At 34.3% G+C, this 20,866-nt stretch overlaps 1 protein-coding gene across 9 annotated transcripts in view; it reads left to right on the top strand.

Annotated features, from left to right (window-relative positions):
• The window catches only part of DMD (dystrophin), a 1,178,400-nt gene that overhangs the window by 538,503 nt on the left and 619,031 nt on the right, over positions 1-20,866 (top strand). For all 9 annotated transcript variants that reach the window (XM_010394528.4, XM_019282745.3, XM_039551931.1 and 6 more), the window contains 4 exons: positions 5,640-5,750; positions 8,986-9,159; positions 10,817-10,972; positions 14,358-14,528. In XM_010394528.4, the coding sequence (XP_010392830.2) occupies positions 5,640-5,750; positions 8,986-9,159; positions 10,817-10,972; positions 14,358-14,528 (612 nt within the window). The remainder of the gene's footprint in view (positions 1-5,639; positions 5,751-8,985; positions 9,160-10,816; positions 10,973-14,357; positions 14,529-20,866) is intronic.

The raw sequence follows: 20,866 nt of genomic DNA, 5'->3' as shown, positions 1-20,866 counted from the left end.
AATGAATGCTTTTATAATGATTTTAGAAGAGGCATTCAGTTGTGGTTTTTTAGGCATGTTTGTAGAGTTTTCAATCTTTCCAAAAAAATTACTGTCTTGTAGGGAGTAGCTTAGATGGTCTTAAATATACTCAGAGATGAATATATGCAGCCCTGAAAATAATTTCTTCTCTCCTTTCAGAAATAAAGGTTACTGCATCTTTTGAATTAACATGTAGATAGATGTACCTTTCAGTTACTTTTTGTGTGTGTGTGCACTTGTAGGTGCATGCAGATATTTCTATGTGTATGTAGGGACTATAAATTCTATATTTGGAAAATAGGACCACATCTGGATTCAGTCTTATTTTGAAAATATCTTTTATCCTACTTTATTTTATTTTAATTTATATCAGTATAATAACAGATTTAGACAAATTGTTTCAGTTTGAACCCTAAACAATGTTAGGTGCTGACTCTCTTGAATTATTTTTCTCCTTCCCAGAAATCTGAATGGTGTAAGCAATTTTTTTAATAAGATAAAAACTAACATTTTTTTTAAAGATACCTCAGTTGAATTTCTCATCCTGTAATTATATAGAATGAATACATAAGAAAATTTGCTATGAAAATGTACTCTTTTTTTTTATGGTGTGTTTGGACCCTTGTATGCTTCACACATCCGTGGATGCATCTGGTTTATGTGCATCCTCAGGTACTTTACCAGGAATTGCTACAGACTGTGTAAAAGTCATTCAGAACTTCAGAAAATGAAGCAGCACAAAACCCAATCAACCTTAATTAGCACACTTTCATAGGAAAATTTCAGCTCAGTGCCTTTGCAGAACTTGTCATTTTTCTTGAGATTTTATTGTCTCATGTCAGGTTCACCCAATTGTATTATATCCACTGTGGGAAAACCAACATAGAGGCTGCTGATTTTTTCCCTTTCATGTTTTTATTTTATGGTGCCAGTGAGACCTAATGAAAAAAAACTTAATTAACAACTGAACAGGTTTAATGCAAATATTGAAGTTCTCTGAAGTTCAGTTGTGAAGTTCTTTAAAATCCTTAGAGGGAAAGGGAATAAACAATCATTTTTACGTGGGTAAATAGACTGAGTCATTCCTCCAGCAAAGAGCCACCCCAGCCAGTGGCAGAACAACACATCTTGAATGGCCACGTCTCCTCTGGAGCTTCTGCTGGCAGAAGTTCTTTTGTAGAGTTGGAAACAGTTTGTTCATGTAAGATACCTACAATAGTGTCTGCACAGCTGGAATGGGAATCTTTCAGTCAGTGGTGTTGCTTTCTGGGCAGGGATCAGTTTATCCATGCTGAGGGGTTTAGCAAACCATTCAGCAATATGTGTTGCTGAATATGTTCTAAAAGAACATATGGGGAAATTCATAATCAGAAAGCTGCTGAGGGCTTGGGAGCTCTGTGTGTTTGCTTCAAAAATTTCAAGTCCATTTAGAGCATTGATAGGAGGAATAATCTTTGTTTCAGCTGATCAGAAATTAACCTGAGAAAATTATATTTAGCTCCTCTTTTTAAGTGAAATGATCAGTTTAGCTTATTCAGAAACTTGACAGAAAGAAAGGTGAGTCAAATATGTGCTATTCAACTCCTTAGGATCACTTTCTGAATATAAATTCTGTGTGCTTCTTACTCCACCATGTGGCACTGAGAATTTAATGCTAGAGAGCCAGTGTTACCCAAATTATTTGGAATACAACTAAAGATGATGTATTCAGACAAAAAAAACCTAACAGCAACCACAGAGATAATTCAGTTCAGATTCTTCAAGGTCCAATGATGACAAAACCTCGAGTGAGGTAAATTCTAAAGCAATATTCCAAAAGGAATATTTATTTGTATGCTTGATCTCATGATCCCAATGGAAGACTTTTTCATTTTCTAAACTTACCAAAAAAATACAGAGAATGAAGCCATCATCACAAGAATTTGCAGTTGTTGACTTTTTTTCAAGTATTCTTTAACTGTCAGGAAGAAAACAAATCTTTACCAAAATTATTACATTTATATGAGAAAACATTTTCCAAATAATTATTTGTAGCTTTGTTACTCAATGACTTTTGATGGAAGAGAGAATTTCCATTTTGTACATCTGCTTAGTCTGAGTGACTACATGAACATTTTTACATTCTAGGAGAGAAAATAGACTTATTTCATTTCTCACCTGCATATGACAAATCACTTGTCTGTTGTTCTCCCCAGTCAAATTATATAAGTTGTGGTATGGAGAAGAACTCAATATTGTGTTTTTGAAAAGTGCAAAAGTAATCTACCTTTTCAATAAATTCCTTGGATAATTTCAGTTCTGTAGTGATAAGCACTACATGCCTGGCTGTTTTCTAAGTGAAGGTGGCTATTAATCTATTTTTATAGTATCTTTGTGCTTTGTTCAAAACCAAAGTTAATGTGATGAATAGAATAGCAGAATTGTTCAGTTGCTCAAGGTGTTACTTAACAAGAATGATGCCACACTTCATTGCCTTCAGGCTAATATTTTGGGACAAAGAACTCACAGCTGTCTACTTAGGAAAATGTTAAAGTTACTTACACTTACCTTTCCTCTCCTGGAAATTGTGAGAATTGTTTTGTTAAGCCATATGTGGATCAGTGGTCAGAGGGGAGAGCTTGATAAGTGTTATTCAGAAGTATAAGCTTACATTTTATTATGTGTTAAGTTTGAATATCTATGCACATTTCTGTACTATACAGGCTGTCACCCTCTAACACATCTCCATAGCATCTGAACACTGTGTTTTTAACTGCATTTATCATGTCCAACTTCCAGTCTTGCCTTATCAGTCATGGTTCTACCCTGTTCTACATTTCTCATTTGGACTCTCCAGTGAATATTTCTTGAAAGTTGGTGTCCATAAGTATGTAGTTTGAGTTAAGACTTACCTGTATGTCATTCGTGCTGTGACATCATCATCTATATGTTATATACTTTTACATATATATATATATATGAATAAAAATTTTGCAAATTTCCTGAAAGGTTGCCACTGATGGCAAATGAGAATCCTTAACCAGTAGGACACAATAATTTATGCACAATACTATTGCTTCATTACATACAGCACATATATTCTGATGTTCTAGAAATTAAACGAAGGCAAAGGTTTTGCTCTTTGTTAAAAAAAAAAACAGAAAAGAAATAGACAGGAGCCACTGAGAAAAGAAGAGATGGGGATAATAGCAGAAAAAATAGTGTTTTCTTATGGGTGTTAAGAAGTCAATGCAATAAACTTGTGAGTCAAAAGAGACACAAAAGTCAAAGTGGTAATTTAAAAATTGAATAATAATGGATATCCTAGGCAGGTGTTATAAATTCTTTTGTATCTCTTCAGGACTGATTTAATCTTTCTGCCTATGAGCAGCAGTAGCAAATAAAAAATAATAATAAAAAAAGGCTTTCCTTGCTACAAGCCTTACTAACTTTTCTTTTAATCTTTCCTCTAATGTGTTTGTTCTCTTCGATTCCACATTTTGATGTCAGAGTAGGTGATGCTTCATCTCTCTCCTGCAGAGCACTTTAAAAAAGTAAGATAGGACAATCTCTATGCAATGTCCCATAATACCTAATTGCTTAAACACTACCCTTATCTGTACTGTGCTGTTCTGACCTATTCAGATAAGAACTGTTCAGTTATATGCTTTCTGGAGTGACTCTGAGGTTGAACAAAGTAAATTGGAAAATGCAACCAAAAACCAGTTCGTTGATGAGGTGCAGAAGCAAACTGTTGAAATACTGGGTGTGATATAGTATATTTTTTAACATTCAGACTTGCTTCTTCCATTTATGTGCAGGTCTAACATCCAAGACATCAAAAAGTTATTTGGCTTCTGGTACTAACTAATCCTGAATCACCACTAGTGTAGTCTGTGTGTGGCACAAAAATGGAAGATAATTCTGTTACAACTCAAACACACTTCACGGGGGAATTTTAAACTTAGACAAGGAAAAAATAAATGCTCAGCAATTAAATAAACCTTCTCTTCTTGATGGAATCATTCTTTTAGTTGACCATTTTTGTTTTCTCAAAATTTGGAAAAATTCTCTTATTTGCTCCAGATGTTTCTGACCATTTGTTAAATAGCCTTATCAAGGAGAACTCAAAATATGACAAATCAAAAGTATACAACTATGATAATTTTAAAAGAAAAAATCATCTAAATTTGGAGCTTTCTGCTAGTCATTTTGCTTTTACAAATGCTTTGCTTTAGGGAAATATTTTAATTCTCAAAATAGTACTGATTAATTTAGAGCCATATATATATTCTTGAAATTAAACTTAGTAAAGACTTAGTGGTTTCATGTAGTTTTGCAGGTCTTTTTTCTTAAAATTTACTTTAATACATTTTCAATAAAAGTTGAATATAAATATGGCATAACTTTCAGTATCAAGCAGTGAAAAACTGCTTTCAGTAAAGTGCGGAAATACATAATACATGATAATGGTATAGAAGTCATTATAACCACATAATATCCATATAAAATGGGCAGTGTATTGTGTACACAGTTTTGTACTTAATAACCTATGAAAATGTGATTAAAAATACATGTATATTAATTTTTACTATAAATGTTACTGTAGTGTAAGATGAATTTATGTGCATATATTTTAAATTATACCTGGTCTTCAGAGTATCTGAAAAATGCTGTATACCATTAAAAAAAGGATTGAATATAAAATCATTTTTTAATGCAGGAGTAATGACCTCAAATGCATCTCATGATGGGAACATATCTTCTTGTCTTTATTTCATTGGGTAATTTTTCTCAGTAGTGCTGTCTAGCAGTTCTGCTAATAATTTCAATTTCTTATTTTCCAGCAATTTAAACATAAATATATGTGAATCATCCTGAAGTATATTGTATTAATATATTTTCTGGAAATTCTTTTCCATTGCATTGCACTAGCCAACACTGCTTAAGTTAATTATTTCTTGTAAGGTTGATTTATGGTGAACCAAAAAAGCTGATGTTTTTCTTTGGATCACACTCTGATCTTGCAGACAGACTTAATGTATTTTCTAACACACATTGCTGGTTAAGTTATTATAATAATGAATTGTGTGTCATTGTGCATTTAACTACAGAAAAGTGACACTGAACATAGGTTCTGGTCGGTAGTACACCACAAATTGTGCACTGTTTTAGATATAGCAGAGCTCTCTAAGATGAAGATGATGTTATACTTACAGGACACTTTGATCAGTTTTCTCTCACCTTGCCTGGTGTTACTGTGAAAATAAGAAGAATTAAGAATAGTCAAGCAAATAATTTTTCTAATTTTTTTCCATGATTAAATTTTAATGTTCTTACCAATGAAAACTGTTATTTTCCTTCAGAAAAAATAAATTCAGTCCCTTAATCATCTTTGTCACCCTCCGCTGGAGCCTTTCCTGGAGCTCCATGTTTCCCTTGCGCTGAGAAGCCCAGAGCTGGACACAGCACTCCAGATGCAGGGCTGAGTAGAGGGGCACCTCTACTCATGCTGCTGGCAGTGCTGCCCAGACTAGTACTGCTGTTCAATGCATTTCAAAATCAATTGTTCCAAATAATGTAAACAGCATACAGTTTTCCTTCAAACCTTGCAGATTGCTGTCTTTGTTTTCCAACAGAAAATACAATCTGAATTAACAAGCCACGAGATTAGCTTGGAAGAAATGAAGAAACGAAACCACGGTAAAGATGCTGCCAAAAGAGTGCTTTCCCAAATTGATGTGGCACAGGTAGGGAAACTTTATTTACTCCATTTTTCCTTCGTTCACTCAAATCAGTAGTATGAGTGGTACTATTACTCTGCCATGAAGTGTTCTTAAGGTATCTCCTCTGCTTTAGCTGTTCCTTTCTAGCCAGAAGATCAAGAGCGATAAAGCATACCATCCATACCTTCTTACCACTCATTTTTCTGTTCCAGCCTTCCTGTCACATTGGCAGCAGTTCTAGGGTGTGCAGGACTTTTGTAACCAGCTGGTAGGGACACTGTATAATAAGGGGTGCTTTGAATGTGCTGAAGTTTCAAGACATAAAACTACAGTGAGGCTTTTTTGATAGAATTTTTGATGTATTTGAAAATATTTATGGTTAAAAATATGTTAAAATATTTGAAAATATTTAGTAGAACTGCATTTGAAATACAAATTATGCTGAGCTATACAACACAGACATCAGTTTAAAATGTTAAGTAATGTGTTATTTCGTCTATCTTAATAGACACAGAGAGACCTTCTTGAAAATGTAGAAGATTGAATAAACACCAGAGAAAGAAAAACATTTTTACCCATTAATGATGGGCTCTTGACTATTTTGCTGGAGGTTTTTTGGTGGTTTTGGATTTTTTTTTTTTTTTTTTATGTGGCAAAACAAACTGTCATAATTCGTTAGAAGGACAAATAATTTCATTATGGCCATTTTTTAATTCATTCCTATCAAGAATTTCTAGGCACCTCAGTTTGGGTTTTAATTTTTATTATGGGTAACATTAATTGCTTTTTAGCAGTTAATTAATTTGCAATTAACAAATTGACTTTTTCTAATGTTTCATCTTATCTGCAGGACTAGCTTTTCTTTGTTGAGAATATTTATGTTTTCTCATTTTTCTGCCTTTCTTCATACTAACTCACCTTCTGATGGTCTCCATGGCAGCTCTGAAGTTGCCCTTATTTCATCAGTGAAATGCAGGCATCAGATGACCGTGTAAATAAATGTTTGTAAGTTCGGCAACACGCAAGGGAGCATTACCCTTTTATAGGTGCCTTTTCTATTAATCCACCTCTGTGCAGATATTTTTTTCTTTGTAAGGTTTCTCTAGATGACGATGAGCATCAGTTTGAGTTTTGAAAAATTGGTGGAGGTCATCTTGACAGACTGCTTTGCTAACATTAGATAAAATGTAAGCAAAACGTAGTAATTTACATGCATAATGTAAATATCAACTACCAAAACAGGTAGAAGCTGAGCCCTTTGTTACAAATATTTATGACTATATTTGAAAATTGATCCTGGCTTTTTGTATTATTGTAGGCTAAGAGTTAAGTTCTGATTTTTAAATTTAAGAGGGAAAGTATGATTAGCAAAATAAAAATCTATTTCTGCCGTAGTGATATAATACCTAGTTAGTTCTAACAAACTGAGAATTGTTACGTGAAAGTAAAATCTTTTCTAATGAATAGCTATTTTTCAAAATTCAGTACTGAATGCTTTTCTAGTCAACTTTTTGAATACATCCTTAATTGTCTCTTTTCTAGACTGACTAATATGTTAAAGCATACTGAGACTTTTAGATAAGCAGAATGATAAACCTGTCATTCTTCTTTATAAATTTTTTATTTTAAAAATTACTTTTTGAAACAAAGTGATCAAAAATGAGCACATTATTCAGGTACAAAATAGCTTAATACAATGACTTCTATGCTGTGATAGGTACATCATTTTTGTTTTCTTTATGATCCAAGTTGTTCAAAATACCCACTTTTCTTGTTTTGCTGCTTTTAAGCATTGAGATGATATTATTTTAAAACTGTTGGAGATAAATATAAGTATATAATATAGCTGTTATTGTTATCTGTGAGAACTCAAGTGAGAGTGCTAAAAGATAATCTAGATCACACTTGTATATCAAGCTTAGTGTTTTCAACACAAATGGTAACTGATACAGATGCTGTAATGCAAGATTCCCACAGGATTTGATCTTCATCAAAGTGAAGTATCAGAAGAGAATGAAAAACTAATTATAGACAAATTTAGTGTATGCAAACACATTGAAGAAAAATAAGACCACTTATTCCTACCCTTGTTTCCTACTTTTATTCCATTGCCCATTTATTTATTGACAGAAAGACTTCCTTTCTTATCTCATTGTATCTCAATGTCATAAAAAGCATTTAGTGAATAAATTTGTTGGAAGGAGTTGCTGGATATTTACATATTTTTGTGGTACTCCAGATTGTTTGCTGCTCATGATTCCTGCCTCCTTTTCAGAAATCTGATAGATGTGGGAAGGGTTTTTACCCATGCCTATGTATAGACCAATTCTATGCCTTATTACAGTATATTGAAATTTGTATAGCACAGACCACACTGTAGTGGAATAAAGAGTCCATGATTTGAAGATAAAAAAATCAGAAGTGTGTTTGCAGATGCTGAGTTCCTATTTAATTACTTTTCTTAGTGACATTTATTCTTCTTTTTTGTTCCCCAGACAGTTGAAAAACTTATTCAATAGTATTTCACTCTTTACTTCTATAGAGAAACGAGTTCTTTTTGAAGTAGATAATTAAAATTCCTTTTCTTTGCTTTATTTTTAATTATTTCCCCTCCCCCTGAGCTAGGGATCATGTGAGCAAGCAGTCTAATTAATGCACAAAGATAGAAAATTGTGAAATTAGAAGCCAAGCTTGTCACAGACTTTTTTCTGCCTTCAAATTTCTTTCTTTTTATTCTAGGTCAGGCTTTTTTTTGAAATTGAAATATAAATCAATTTTATACTCTAAATCTTGGGGTTTGTGCTAGACCTACTTGCTGGCAAGCCACTTTATTTAGGTTTCTTTGAAGGTCTAAAAGATTTGTTCCTCATACCAAGAAGCAGCAACTGATAGAGTTGAAGAGCATTCCCTCTACAATGTGGGTGGCTTATCCTCAAGCCATTAAATCTCTCTTCTACCCATACCCGTGAACATTTTGCATATTGAAAAGTACAAAACTTGTCCCTTTCTTTATGTGTCTATATGGGCTCTTTTGCCACAGGCTTTGCTACATCTAGTGCCCTGGATGATGGAAGAATTTTTATGCTTCAGTGAAGACCCAAGATTCTCTGCCACTGGCATCTTCCCCAAAAGTTTTATATTCTTTTAATAAGAAACAGTTGATTGGCAATGGATTCTAAGTGTTCTGTAACAGGACTAAGACTTGTTGTGAGCATTGATTTGATTTCACACTTGCTACTCACCCATGTCTACTTTTCAGAAAAAGCTGCAGGATGTGTCCGTGAAGTTTCGCTTGTTTCAAAAGCCAGCCAACTTTGAGCAGCGCCTCCAAGAATGTAAAAGGATTCTAGATGAAGTGAAATTGCAGGTGCCCAAGCTGGAGATGAAGAGTGTTGAGCAGGAAGTAGTACAATCACAGCTGGATCATTGCATGGTGAATATTTAAAGATGCTGTCTTTCTATCGGCTTTATGCAGAGAAAGCTAAAAATTACAGATTATTGTCCTAAATTCAGATGAGAAACAAAGTATCAGTTACACAAAAAAATCCAAAACCCAAACAAAAAACAAAAATCCCAGAAAAACAACAAAAACCCCCTTCAAAACTCTAGCCATGCACTTTCACTATGTGAGAATATCAGTTAGGGTCCCTTTCTAATTCTCACTTCTCATCCTGCATGTGAATTTCTCTCCCTGGATTGGCTCTGTTTTACAAAATATTCTGCAGTCATGGAACTCTGTGATGAAACCAAAAGAGGTGTTACAGGGCACAAGTCTATTCTAGTCAGGAAACACAAAACATAATGGAAACCCCTAGATTAAAACTTCCATGAGGTGGCATGCTATGACTTTCTTTCAGCTCAAGAGCAAAAGATGACCTGAACCTGTCCTAAAGAATATGCAGAAAATCTATACATATGCCTTCAATATCACTAAAATCCTGTTCCCCTTTACTCTTGAAGGGAAGTCAAGCTAAACAAAGTGTTCTTGATGATCATAAAAAGATTGTAACAGCAAAAATAGCTGGTTTCTCCCTTTTTTTTTTTTTTTTGTTCTGCTGTATTTCTTTTTGTTTGTTTGTTTGTTTGTTGGGAGCTTTTTACGTTGTTGTTTTTTTTTTTCTGGGGCAATGGCATGCCTGAAGATTTCCCCCTCCCAACCTCTTTCAGACTGTGAATGTAGAAAGAATTTAAATTAAAAAAAAATAAACATGGGAAAAGTCAATGTTACTGCTTTAGATCTTTGTTTTTTCTTAAATGAAATTGCTCTTAAATTAATATTCTTGTTAGAATGACATTCTTATTAGAATGACATGGTAATTAGAAGCTCTGTACTGAATTAAAATGTTTTCACTCAGCAGCTGGCTTTTGCAGTCCTGACATATTTTGTGGAAGACTTACAGTGATTTTAGAACATCTTTAACTACAAGGAATCTCATAATATTCCTATTTTCAAAATCTAGTTGTAGCATATCATCAGAATGTAGACAATGTGCATCATACAACAGCTTCCTAATTTCTTGACAGGTTTTCAGTAATGAAAAATTTATCATCATATTAAGCACTTAGAAAGCAGGTGGACTATATACATGCGACCTTGAAGTAAATAAAATAGTAATTGTACATTTTAGGCCCACTTCATTTTGTTACTTTTTTATGTAGGTTTTTTTAATTAATTAAATTTTTTAGAGTATGACACTTACTAAAGGTAGGGGTAATCCTCTATCCTTCCAGTCTCTAGGTTTAACAGTATGAAAAAAAAATGACAGATTTTACAATTAGTGACTATTTGTAGTTCAAATACATCCAACATTCTGTATGAGTTGACAAAAGACATCTGTTGTAGTTTTAAATACTGCATTATCTAAGTTTGAGAACAACCTCTGTCACAGCCTAAAAAAATTAGTAATAGTGTGTACTTTTTTATGTATAACATTTCTAACACTGGTTTTAGTGACATATCTTTGAGCTCACTCTTCATAAAGGTGGGCTGTTCTGAGTTTGTTCATTTGGATTCTGAATACCATCAATGGTCTTTTCTAGTTTTCATCTTTTAATGGTGGTGTTTCACTTTTATCTTTCTATTTGATTAGAAATTATATAAAAACCTGAGTGAGGTGAAGTCTGAAGTGGAAACAGTGATAAAAACTGGGAGGCAGATTGTTCAGAAGCAGCAGACAGAGAACCCAAAGGAACTGGATGAAAGGCTTACAGCTTTGAAGCTGCAATATAATGAATTGGGTGCAAAGGTAAGTTCTATGTTTTCAATAGAAAACCATGTACTGGCGAAGTTAAAAATAATCTTGGTGTGTAAGGAAATGGGGTTTTTTACTGGTTCCTTTCAAGGTTCTCCCAGTGGGACAGAAGGAATGGAGGCAAAGGCCGTCATCAGCATGGCTATTCAGTTTCTCTGAGGAAAAAAGCAACCATCTAGGAAAATAAAAAATTCTTTTATTACAATTTAAAATTTTACTTTCTTAGTACAGTAATTTTTTTTCTTTTGAGTTCATTGGTTTTTAGAGTTCAGATGGGCAATGTTGTTTCATTTTGATGCCTCAAAGAGTTACTTCAGAAAATTACTTAGATTGAGATTTACTTAAAGAGCTACTTCATAAAAGAGAAAATTCTACCTTTTAAATTCATTCTGCCTCCGACTGTACAGATCTTGAAGTACATAATTTCCATTTCTTGCTGTTCAAAAATCTGTTGAACAAAAAGCTCTTGCCACTGAATCTTTCCTTGGGAGACACTTGTGTACCACCATGCTTTGTGGCTTCTGCACTTGCACCTAGTCAGTTCTTGACATAACTATTCCCTGATTTAAATTTCAAGAACCCCATTTTCACTGTATCTTAATATGTAAGCCACTTCCCAATGGGAAAAGGTTTTGTTTACTCAATTTTTCGTAAAAGTCAACTAAACAGAGTCAGATGGACAGGCTCCTAACCAATATTAACAACACTCAGAAGAGGAATTGTGGCACTGTCCTAAAGAATACTTCATTTAAATAATTCAGTTAACAACTATCCTTCATTAATCCTTTTTCTCCCTCTTGCCCTCATTAGAACTATTCAAAGAACTAAAACTGTAGATTAGAGTAAATTTGGTGCTGTAACTGGATGTCTGATAATTGTGAATGACAGATAATACCTGTCTGTTTATTTCTCAAATTTATACATTTGAAAAACACAGAACAGAAAGCAAATTCTTAAATTTTTAGATAATAAATTATTTAAATCATAAATTATTAATGGCTAGGAAAATGAGCGCATGGTAATACTGAGAGTCAGTATGTGGTTTAAACAGATAATGAGAATCAAGCCCTGGTGACTATAGTATGATAAAACAATAAGAGTTATGTTATTTTGACAGAGGTAGTACTCATTAGGGAATCTGAATTAAAACAGTTCTCTCTAGCTAGAAAGTAAAGGTATTAAGAGACGTCAATCTTTTGAGTGTCAAGAAAACTGGAGTCTGCTTCATTAAATGTGGATAGCTGTCATTTGGGATTGGATAACATGTTTGGGCTCTCCATTATTTTAGAAAGAGCTGTGGCATTTATTCCTGCATTATTTTTAACTTAACAGCAAACAGGTGCCATTATTGTAGGAAACCTCTCTTAACTAATGAAGGGATAAAAATGTGCCATTAGGGAGCCATTAGTGTCTTGAAGTGAGCCATATTGCAAATTAATGTGTCTCAAAAATTTGCAGTGCTTGGCTTAGCTCTGCTGCCCTAGATGTAATTTCTCACATTTACTTTTACACAGCATGGTAATTAACAATTTAAGAGAAAGTCACAGAAGCCCAGATATATAGAAATAAAAGAATTGGATAGCCATTATCAGGAGTAATTGATTGCATTAAGACAAAGCCTTTTTAAGACAAAAGTAACAATAGTTATAACTAATAGGAAGTTTCAGGACTGAAATATACAGTCTGAGGGAAAAACACATCTTCAAGCATAGATTCTCTTGTGGGATTCTGCAAGTACTGTTTCAAGAGGCCCCCTTTTGTATAAAGTAACTTCTGATCACATTTTCTGACCCAGAAGGCCTTTAGAGGGCACTGTTTCCTATTTTTCTGTGGAAAATACATCTTTACATTTGAAGTACTAACAAACTGATTAATCAGTAACCACTGGATATATGAAATGTATGTGGAGATGTTGTTGTGTTATTTATATAATAAACAGGTTTTAGAGATGTGTATAGCAACACAAATATTCTCTCTGTTTTGACAAGTATCAGTAACTTCATTGCGTAATATACCAGGTGTTAAAAATTCTCAGGCAATCAAGCTCAGGGTGTTGCACTTTGCATTGTAGTGCTGCTAAGTAATGTTATTTACAATTTCTATTACACTCTTCTGAAGAAGAGGTAGAAAACCTGGCTCCATGTGTGAATGGAGCTCTAAAAAGCTGAGTTTTATGGTCCTTCCCAGGGATTTACCTCTTGGCCTGACTGTAAATTCTGTGGTCTCATTTAATAAATTTGGCATGCAAGAAAGCACATAAAGCATATTCAGAAGAAGAAATGTTCTGAGATTTCAGTAGTAAGTCTCTACAGAGTGATAATAAATTATCAGGGACACTTTGTTGCTTATTCCCTAGGCAAATGTCATCTCCTTACTCAGGGATAGCAAAAGCCATGTACAGAACCTTGTAACATCCTATTACATTTTAAAACCTCAAATTCTCCTTGACAGTTGATCTACGAATCAGTTTGATTATTGTGCCACTTTTGTTCTTAGTGGCAAAGTCCAAAATATTTTTAGTAGATGCTGATACCAGTTTTCTACCAGTGTAGGAATTTTTTTTCTATTTAAAAATACTTAAATACAAATCAATGGCTACAGTCTTAACTTGATTACTATTTAACATTCAAGCTAATTAGGAATTTCTTTTAAATATTAGTGGTCTATGGGACACTTTTGATTCTCCTTCTCTGATTAGGTTTTTTTAAACTTCATCACAGCATGATTTATTAATTTGTATTTTTTGCTACTGGTTGCCTAATGTCAGTTGTGGTGTACTTTCTCATCTAAGATCTCTGAATTTACTCTTCTGGTTTCTCTACTAATTATGTAAAACCTTTTCTTTCTTTCCCTGAAGAGTCTTAGGGTCTTGCAAGACAGATTGTATTTGCCCTGTTCTTTCAAAATGCAGTGTAAGACAGACAAGGCAACATAAATACTCAGCCTTCCTTCCAGGTGCCATGTACCAAACTTAAAAGAACTTTACAGCTAAAGCAGAGGTCATCCCTAGTGCTTCATATCCATAACATCTATTTTGACATCTATTTTGTGTCTCAAGGAAAGCCTTGTAGTTCAGTTGTTCCACATTAATTTGCTATGCACGACTTCAAAACAGAAGAGGAGGTTTTCCGAGGTCTGCTGCTGGTTCAAACTCAATGGATATTTATACACATAATTTTCTTGTAGGCGTTTGCATTCTAGCAGCAAAATTACTGATACTGAGAGAACAAATCAAGACATACCTATACTAAAAGTGTGACTTCACCTGTGGAATCCCAAGTTTAATTTTTATAGAAAAGTGGCCTACAGAAAATGTTATATAAAAACCATTGGACCTCTTTCACCGAAGGGTTGATAACTACAAGTTTTCATTCTGTAGGTGACAGAAAAAAAGCAAGAGTTGGAGAAATGCTTGAAATTGTCCCGGAAACTACGGAAAGAGATCAATGCTCTGACAGAGTGGCTCGCAGCGACAGACGCGGAACTGACAAAGAGATCGGCTGCACAGGGGATGCCAAGCAATTTGGATGCTGAAATTGCCTGGGGCAAGGTAACAATGTAACACACGTGTGTATATTACAGAAAGATAGATTTCTTTCATGATAAAGAAAAATAATTAAAAATTCTGGCATTTTAATTAGTGGAACTTGGTAAATATTTTTTGCATTATCTCAGCTTAGCATTAACACTCAGAAAAGTTTAAACCATCGTGTCTCTGCAGATATCAGTGGCACAATTCACCCTTCACATTGCAATAAGCTTCACTGAGATGAACTTAAAGTTAGAATTTAAATTTTTAGAGTACTATAAATCAACCACCCAGTATGCATGTAAATAGAGATCTCTTCTTCACCCCATTCTACTCATGATTAGAAAGGTATTAAATAGCAGATGGAAGAATAAAGATGCCAGAACACTATATATTCCACATGTTCAGATATCAGCCAGGATATTTGTTTTCTTACGCTTAGATTTGTAGCTCATTCCTTTTTGTTCTGGGGGCTTCCTACTTCTGTGAGACTTCACCTTGAACTCGTGTTTTTTTGTTTTTAACAAACAAAAAGTTTCAGGTTTCTGAGATTGATAAAGTAACTTTAGCCCTAAAATGCATTGATGATTTAAAAACTAATAACAGTAGTAGAATAACAACAATAACAACAATTTTTAAAAGGCAGTCTACACATCATTTGTTAGGTTTGGAATTTTTTTTTTTGTCATCAGTCTCTAAGAATGACAGTATTTTAAAAGTGATATCCAAAAATGTCAACTTTTTTTCTTATTAACTTACAATTACTGCTTTGACAACAGCAGCTTTCACTTTCAAATCAAAACCTAAATCCCTACAACCCCCGTTGTTCTCTCCTATTGTTGCCTGATGTTTTCTCATTTTCACTTGCTGCTTTTCCTACAGTAAATTTGTGCAGTTCCTCTCATTTCTCTTGATTGATATTGTGATCTTAGAATCATAGAACCATTAAGGCTGGAAATGACCAAAATCATGGAGTTCCACTTTTGGCCGAACACCATCATGGCAAATAAAGAGCAGCACTAAGTGCCATGTCCAGTTGCTTCTTCAACACTTCCAGGAATGGTGACTCTGCCACTTCCCTGGACATCCTATTCCCGTGCTTAACTACCCAGTTTGAACACCCCCAGATCCCTCAGCTGCTCCTCATATTACTCACTCTCCAGATCCTTCACTGGACACGCTCCAGCCCCTCAAAGTCTTTCTTGTAGTGAGGGACCCAAAATCAAACACAGGATTTGAGGTGTGGCCTCACCAGTGCTGAGTACAGGGGGACAATCCCTGCCCTGGTCCTGCTGGCCATGATATTGCTGATCCAGGCCAGGATGCCCTTGGCCTTCTTGAACCCCTGGGCACACCTGGCTCATGTTCATACCTGCCAACCAGCACCCACAAATTCTTTTCTGTTGTGCAGCTTTCCACTGACTCTTCAACACCCATATCAAAGGACAAATGTCAGATTTTTAAGAGACAGCTTAGAAAATCATCATGTTTTAGCATCCCCAAACTGACCTGCTAGGTAGTTAGACTACTCACCCAGTAAAATAAAAATTATCTTTGGTGGTGTTAAACTACACAGTACAGTTCTATTGAAACAGAAATGTGCACTTCATGTTCCTGTTGATCCAGATGTATATAGCTTCTCAGGGGTTTAAAGAGAAAGATTTGTCCTTAATATCACTTTATTGTTAGATATGAACCTTAATGCTTCAGAAGTTGCATAATTAGAACCTAAAACCTGATGATTAGTGCAGCTGCACAGTGGGAAGCCTTTGTTATGTCTTAAGATTGCTACAACAAGTACAACATATTTTTAACTAAAGACAATCAAAAAAGGTAACAAGAGCTAATTAAAATGAGGACATTAGCAGGAAAAAAATGTATCAAATAGGAACCTCTCCACCTCCTAATCTTAAAGAATGTTGTTGAGTATTGTGGATTCTCACAGGGAATTGATACATAAAGTTTTGAAGGAAAAACTGGTAAAAAGGATATTTTGAGTTCAAATACTCCCCAAAGCCTTCACTACAATCTAAATTAATTTAGTACCTCAGCTCTTCCGCTTCAGTCAGTTCTTCACTAAAATAAGAACAAACAAACAACTTTGGGTGAGAGCAGCTGCTTCTTGGCAAAATATGTATGTACTAAGTGGCTTTCAAAATTCCATTTTAAGATTGTCTTTTAGGAAATATAAACAAATATTCACATATATATAAGCAGACTTTTAATGTGGAATAATCCAACAGGTAGTATAGGTGGCAAATCCTAGACTTACAAGTGTAAATATTTGCAGAAATTATGTGGATTATACTTTTCTCCTAAAGAATCTGCTCCCCCTGGGAGACAGTGCTGTATTTTATCCTGGACACTTTAAAATTCTTGTGGGGACTTCATAAATAAGTATGATGCTGATACTCCTATGTGGATTTCATTGAGGCATCACAAAAAATTGTACATCAATAATTTAGTCCCCAGAACCAGAGCCTCACAGTACCTGATTAATGTCACAGCTTTGGGCTTTGGACTTCGTGGGTAAGTAGGCTGCCAGAGACAGTAACCAATCTAATGTAATGCACTGGGAGATGAATTAAGACCAGCAGATTCCCATTGTGACAAAAGTCTGCAGAAAAACGAAGATGGAAAATGGAGAGGGAGAGAGGAGGATTCAATAGTGCAAATTAACTGAAAATTGGATGTATGCTGCTGTCGATATATCTAAGCAGACAGCTCATAATCTTTTTTTCTTTACAGCATAGGGAAGTAGTTATATTTATTAGCACACTTATTTCTAATTCATTTTCAACACCCAAGACTTCTTAAAAGTGAAAAGAGCTCAGAGGGTTACAAAGATAATTAGAGTTGACAATAAAAGAAATCATACATGTGAACATTGTCTTCAAGGTATAAACACCTAGAAGTAAAAAGGAATGTCCATTTTGAATAGGAAATGAAGTTAGTGAAAGATAGCATTAATCTGGACATCAAGGGAAATGTGTTATTTATTCCTGTGTAGAATTTTTCTAAGAATGGAACAAAAACTTGGCTATGTGAAATGAGATGGGCAATATGCTGTAAATCCTGCATTTCTGTTCAGCAGAGACAAGTTAAATTTTTCCATTTGAATTCAGTTCTGTTATAATAGATAAGAAAAATGACATGCGGGTGGAAAGATAGTCATTAAACGTTGGATATTAGAAATCCGTTTATAATTAGAAGTCTGATTTAGTGAACATATTTATCACTGAAGACATTAAGAACTGCAGGGTTTATTTGTCTTTTAATCAGGAACCAGACTGATAAGAATTAGATTGCCAGGAAACCATGTTCTTAAAAAGGAAATGGCAGATGGTATTACCAGGAAAATTCTGTATCACTCCCTACTATCAGCAGTATGACTCTGCCAATGCTTTAATCTGATTTTTTAACACAGTGTGTAATACCAGTGAGTATAAAGTTGACTTGAAGTACCTAGAATTACATTTAGCGACATATTTCCTGTCAGTAATATCTGTAAAAGAAGACAAACTGTAAATTGTGGCAACTGATTCATAGTCACTTGCCAAAATGCAATAAAAATAAAAGATGTGCTGTAAATAAACAAATAAATATGTATAATCAACCACTGAGAAGACCATAATGTCAGCTTCTGTTTAATTCTGGAATCCCACCTGTAAGAGCTGAGCAACCTAATTTCTTTTAGAAAGATTCAAATTTCAAAGCGTATTTACAAGTAATCCACTGCACACAAGCAGTGTAAAGGCACACAGAACTTTTCTTCACTCATTAATTGTTATTGCATTTTTTAATCTACATATGTTAATGACCATCATCGTTAAATATACTATCCCCTGCATTTACTTACAATTCTCGTTTGTTTGAAAAAATACATCAGCTGTTCATCTTGGTACATGGTAGTTTTACCATTATAAAGTATACCTCAGAAGCCCTTTTCACCACATCTTCAGAAAAACAAAACAAAACATAAAACCCAGAAAAAAGCCCGTTTCTATGTACTGTCTGTTTTCAAACATAATTAATGCCTAGCTGGTATTTGGTGATGGGAGGGACGTACAAAAACCATCACAGTAAACCAAAACCATCAAGTAAAAAGACCAAAACAGTTGTAACAAAAAACCTTGTAAGTATTTTTTAGTAAACTGAAAGATAAGGAGTATGTCGCAGAGCAGTAGGATCAGAGACAGAACTGTGAACACCACTCAAAGTGTAAATATCTGCACAGGGAACTGCAATTATTTGTTCTAACATGATTCATGCTGTCATCCTATGGATCCATATTTAAAGTAGGTAAAATATTTTTATATGCAGCTACAAACCTCTTATAAATTCTCAGCGAAGCTCATCCCTATGACTTTACACACTGCAGCATGGTTTGCCTTGTGCACGGATTTCAACCCACCCAAAACTGTTTTTGAAATAGAACTTTTATTTTGTACTGCAATTCCTTTCCTGAGGTTTTGATGAATGAAACTGGTACAAGGGAAGCTCAGATTCTCCCTCTTGCTGTTCTGATGTTTCTGGGAATGGGATTAGGAACTAATCACCTGAGACATGCTCTGCATGCAGAATTCCACCAGGGTCTGTCTGCTTTAGTTTTCTGGATGCCAGGAACCTAGATGCCATTTATCTTGGAAGTGTTCAAGTCCTGGGAGTTCCATGGTGGTGTAATCCCCCAGTTTTGATCAAAGCAGTCTACCAACATATTTCTTATGACCACGAGTGAGAAAAGAATAACAACTCCTTTCAAAGTAAAAAAAAAAACAAAAAAAACCAAACAAAAAAAACCCAAACAAACAAAAAAAAACAAAAACAAAAACAAAAACAAAAAAAAACAAAACAAAAAAAAAAAAAAACCATTTCACTCAGTGACACAGAAATGAATTTTTTGGGTCAGAGAATTTCCGTTGCGGTATTCTGTACCAAATAGCCATAACTGGTACTTCAGAAAAGTGGGAGTACAGAAGTTTCTTCCAAAGAGGCACTTCAGAATTCTGTCTAACTGAAGTTTGAATGGGGAGAGATTCCCATCATCTTAACTCTTGTACCTGTCAGTAGATGGGATCCTAAATAGTGGCATATGTAAAGAAAGGTTGACTATATATAAATATATACAAATATATATTTCTCCTTAATATAATCTGTATAATTTGTATACACATTTTAATGGAGATGTCTTTCCTGGAAGTAATATGGAACCTTTCTCTTCCAGCAGGTAATACACGCTTGAATAAGATTTTATTTTATAAATAAATATACTACTCTTAAAGGAAAAAAAAAGTGAATGTAATAACTTCACTATAGTGATGAATAGCAGAATTAATATAATCTGTTTGGGAACTGTTCAACATTGCTGATAAATTTTCACAGCTCTGAGTGAATGTTCAGTGTTACGATGTTTAGTTCTATCTTTTGTTTACATGTTTTTGTTTTCCCAAGATGCCATGATTATATCAGAAAAATAGCTTCTTCCCAACTCCTACATTTATGTATTTTATTTCTGTTACATAGTTTCACCCTGATAAACACACAAAATCAAAACACATAACTTGCCTAATCTTTCTGGGAAGAGTTTCACGACTTTATTTGTTAATGTTTCATGTTGTACACATTGTGGTGGTTGGGACTTGGGGGTTTGGATTTTTTTAAGGTGTTAAGTGTTTTAAATCTCATTCTTAACTTGCAGAGCTAATTCTATTAATTCTGTAGTTAAAATTCTACAACTTTCTTATATATTTCCAAATAAATTGCACAGCTGGAATGCAATTTGATGTTACGGCAACCAGAAGGGATTTTAAATCCAGCAAGGCTGTGTGGAACTTACTCTTTAAAAATTAGGAGAATTTAAAAGCCACTCCCCAAGTTTTACTGAAATAATCTTGTTTAAATCCTGGCATCATGACACATTCTTTTTTGTTTTATAAAATATTGCTGAATTAATAGCAGTACTTTTGATTTTTTTTTTTTTTTTAACAGAAAATTTACCAGTGCTGTCTGTTATATTGCAGTGAATAAAGTATGTGTGAACTATCGCTTTCTAGTAATACTGGAAAGAAAAATAAACTTCTTAGGAATATAGTGCAGAGATGACAAATTAAAAACAAAACAAAAAAGTGTTATTGAAGTTGTGAAAGGAAGTTAGTTTAACTGGTGTACATCATAACCTACAGAGGAAGTGGTAGCTGATAATGCAGTGTGGAATCCCACTGACTTTACAGACCCTGCTAATTTTTCGATTGTATTCAGTGGGTCCAGTATTTTATACATAAGGATTTGTAATAACTGAGATTTGAAGTATTGAGGAAGATACTTTTGTCATTTCAATATTGTGTTGAAGGCCACAATGC

This window comes from Corvus cornix, chromosome 1 (assembly GCF_000738735.6).
Source record: "Corvus cornix cornix isolate S_Up_H32 chromosome 1, ASM73873v5, whole genome shotgun sequence".
Lineage (NCBI taxonomy): Eukaryota > Metazoa > Chordata > Aves > Passeriformes > Corvidae > Corvus > Corvus cornix.
The sequence above is the reverse complement of the archived record's forward strand: the minus strand, read 5'-3'. Positions and strand labels throughout refer to the sequence as shown.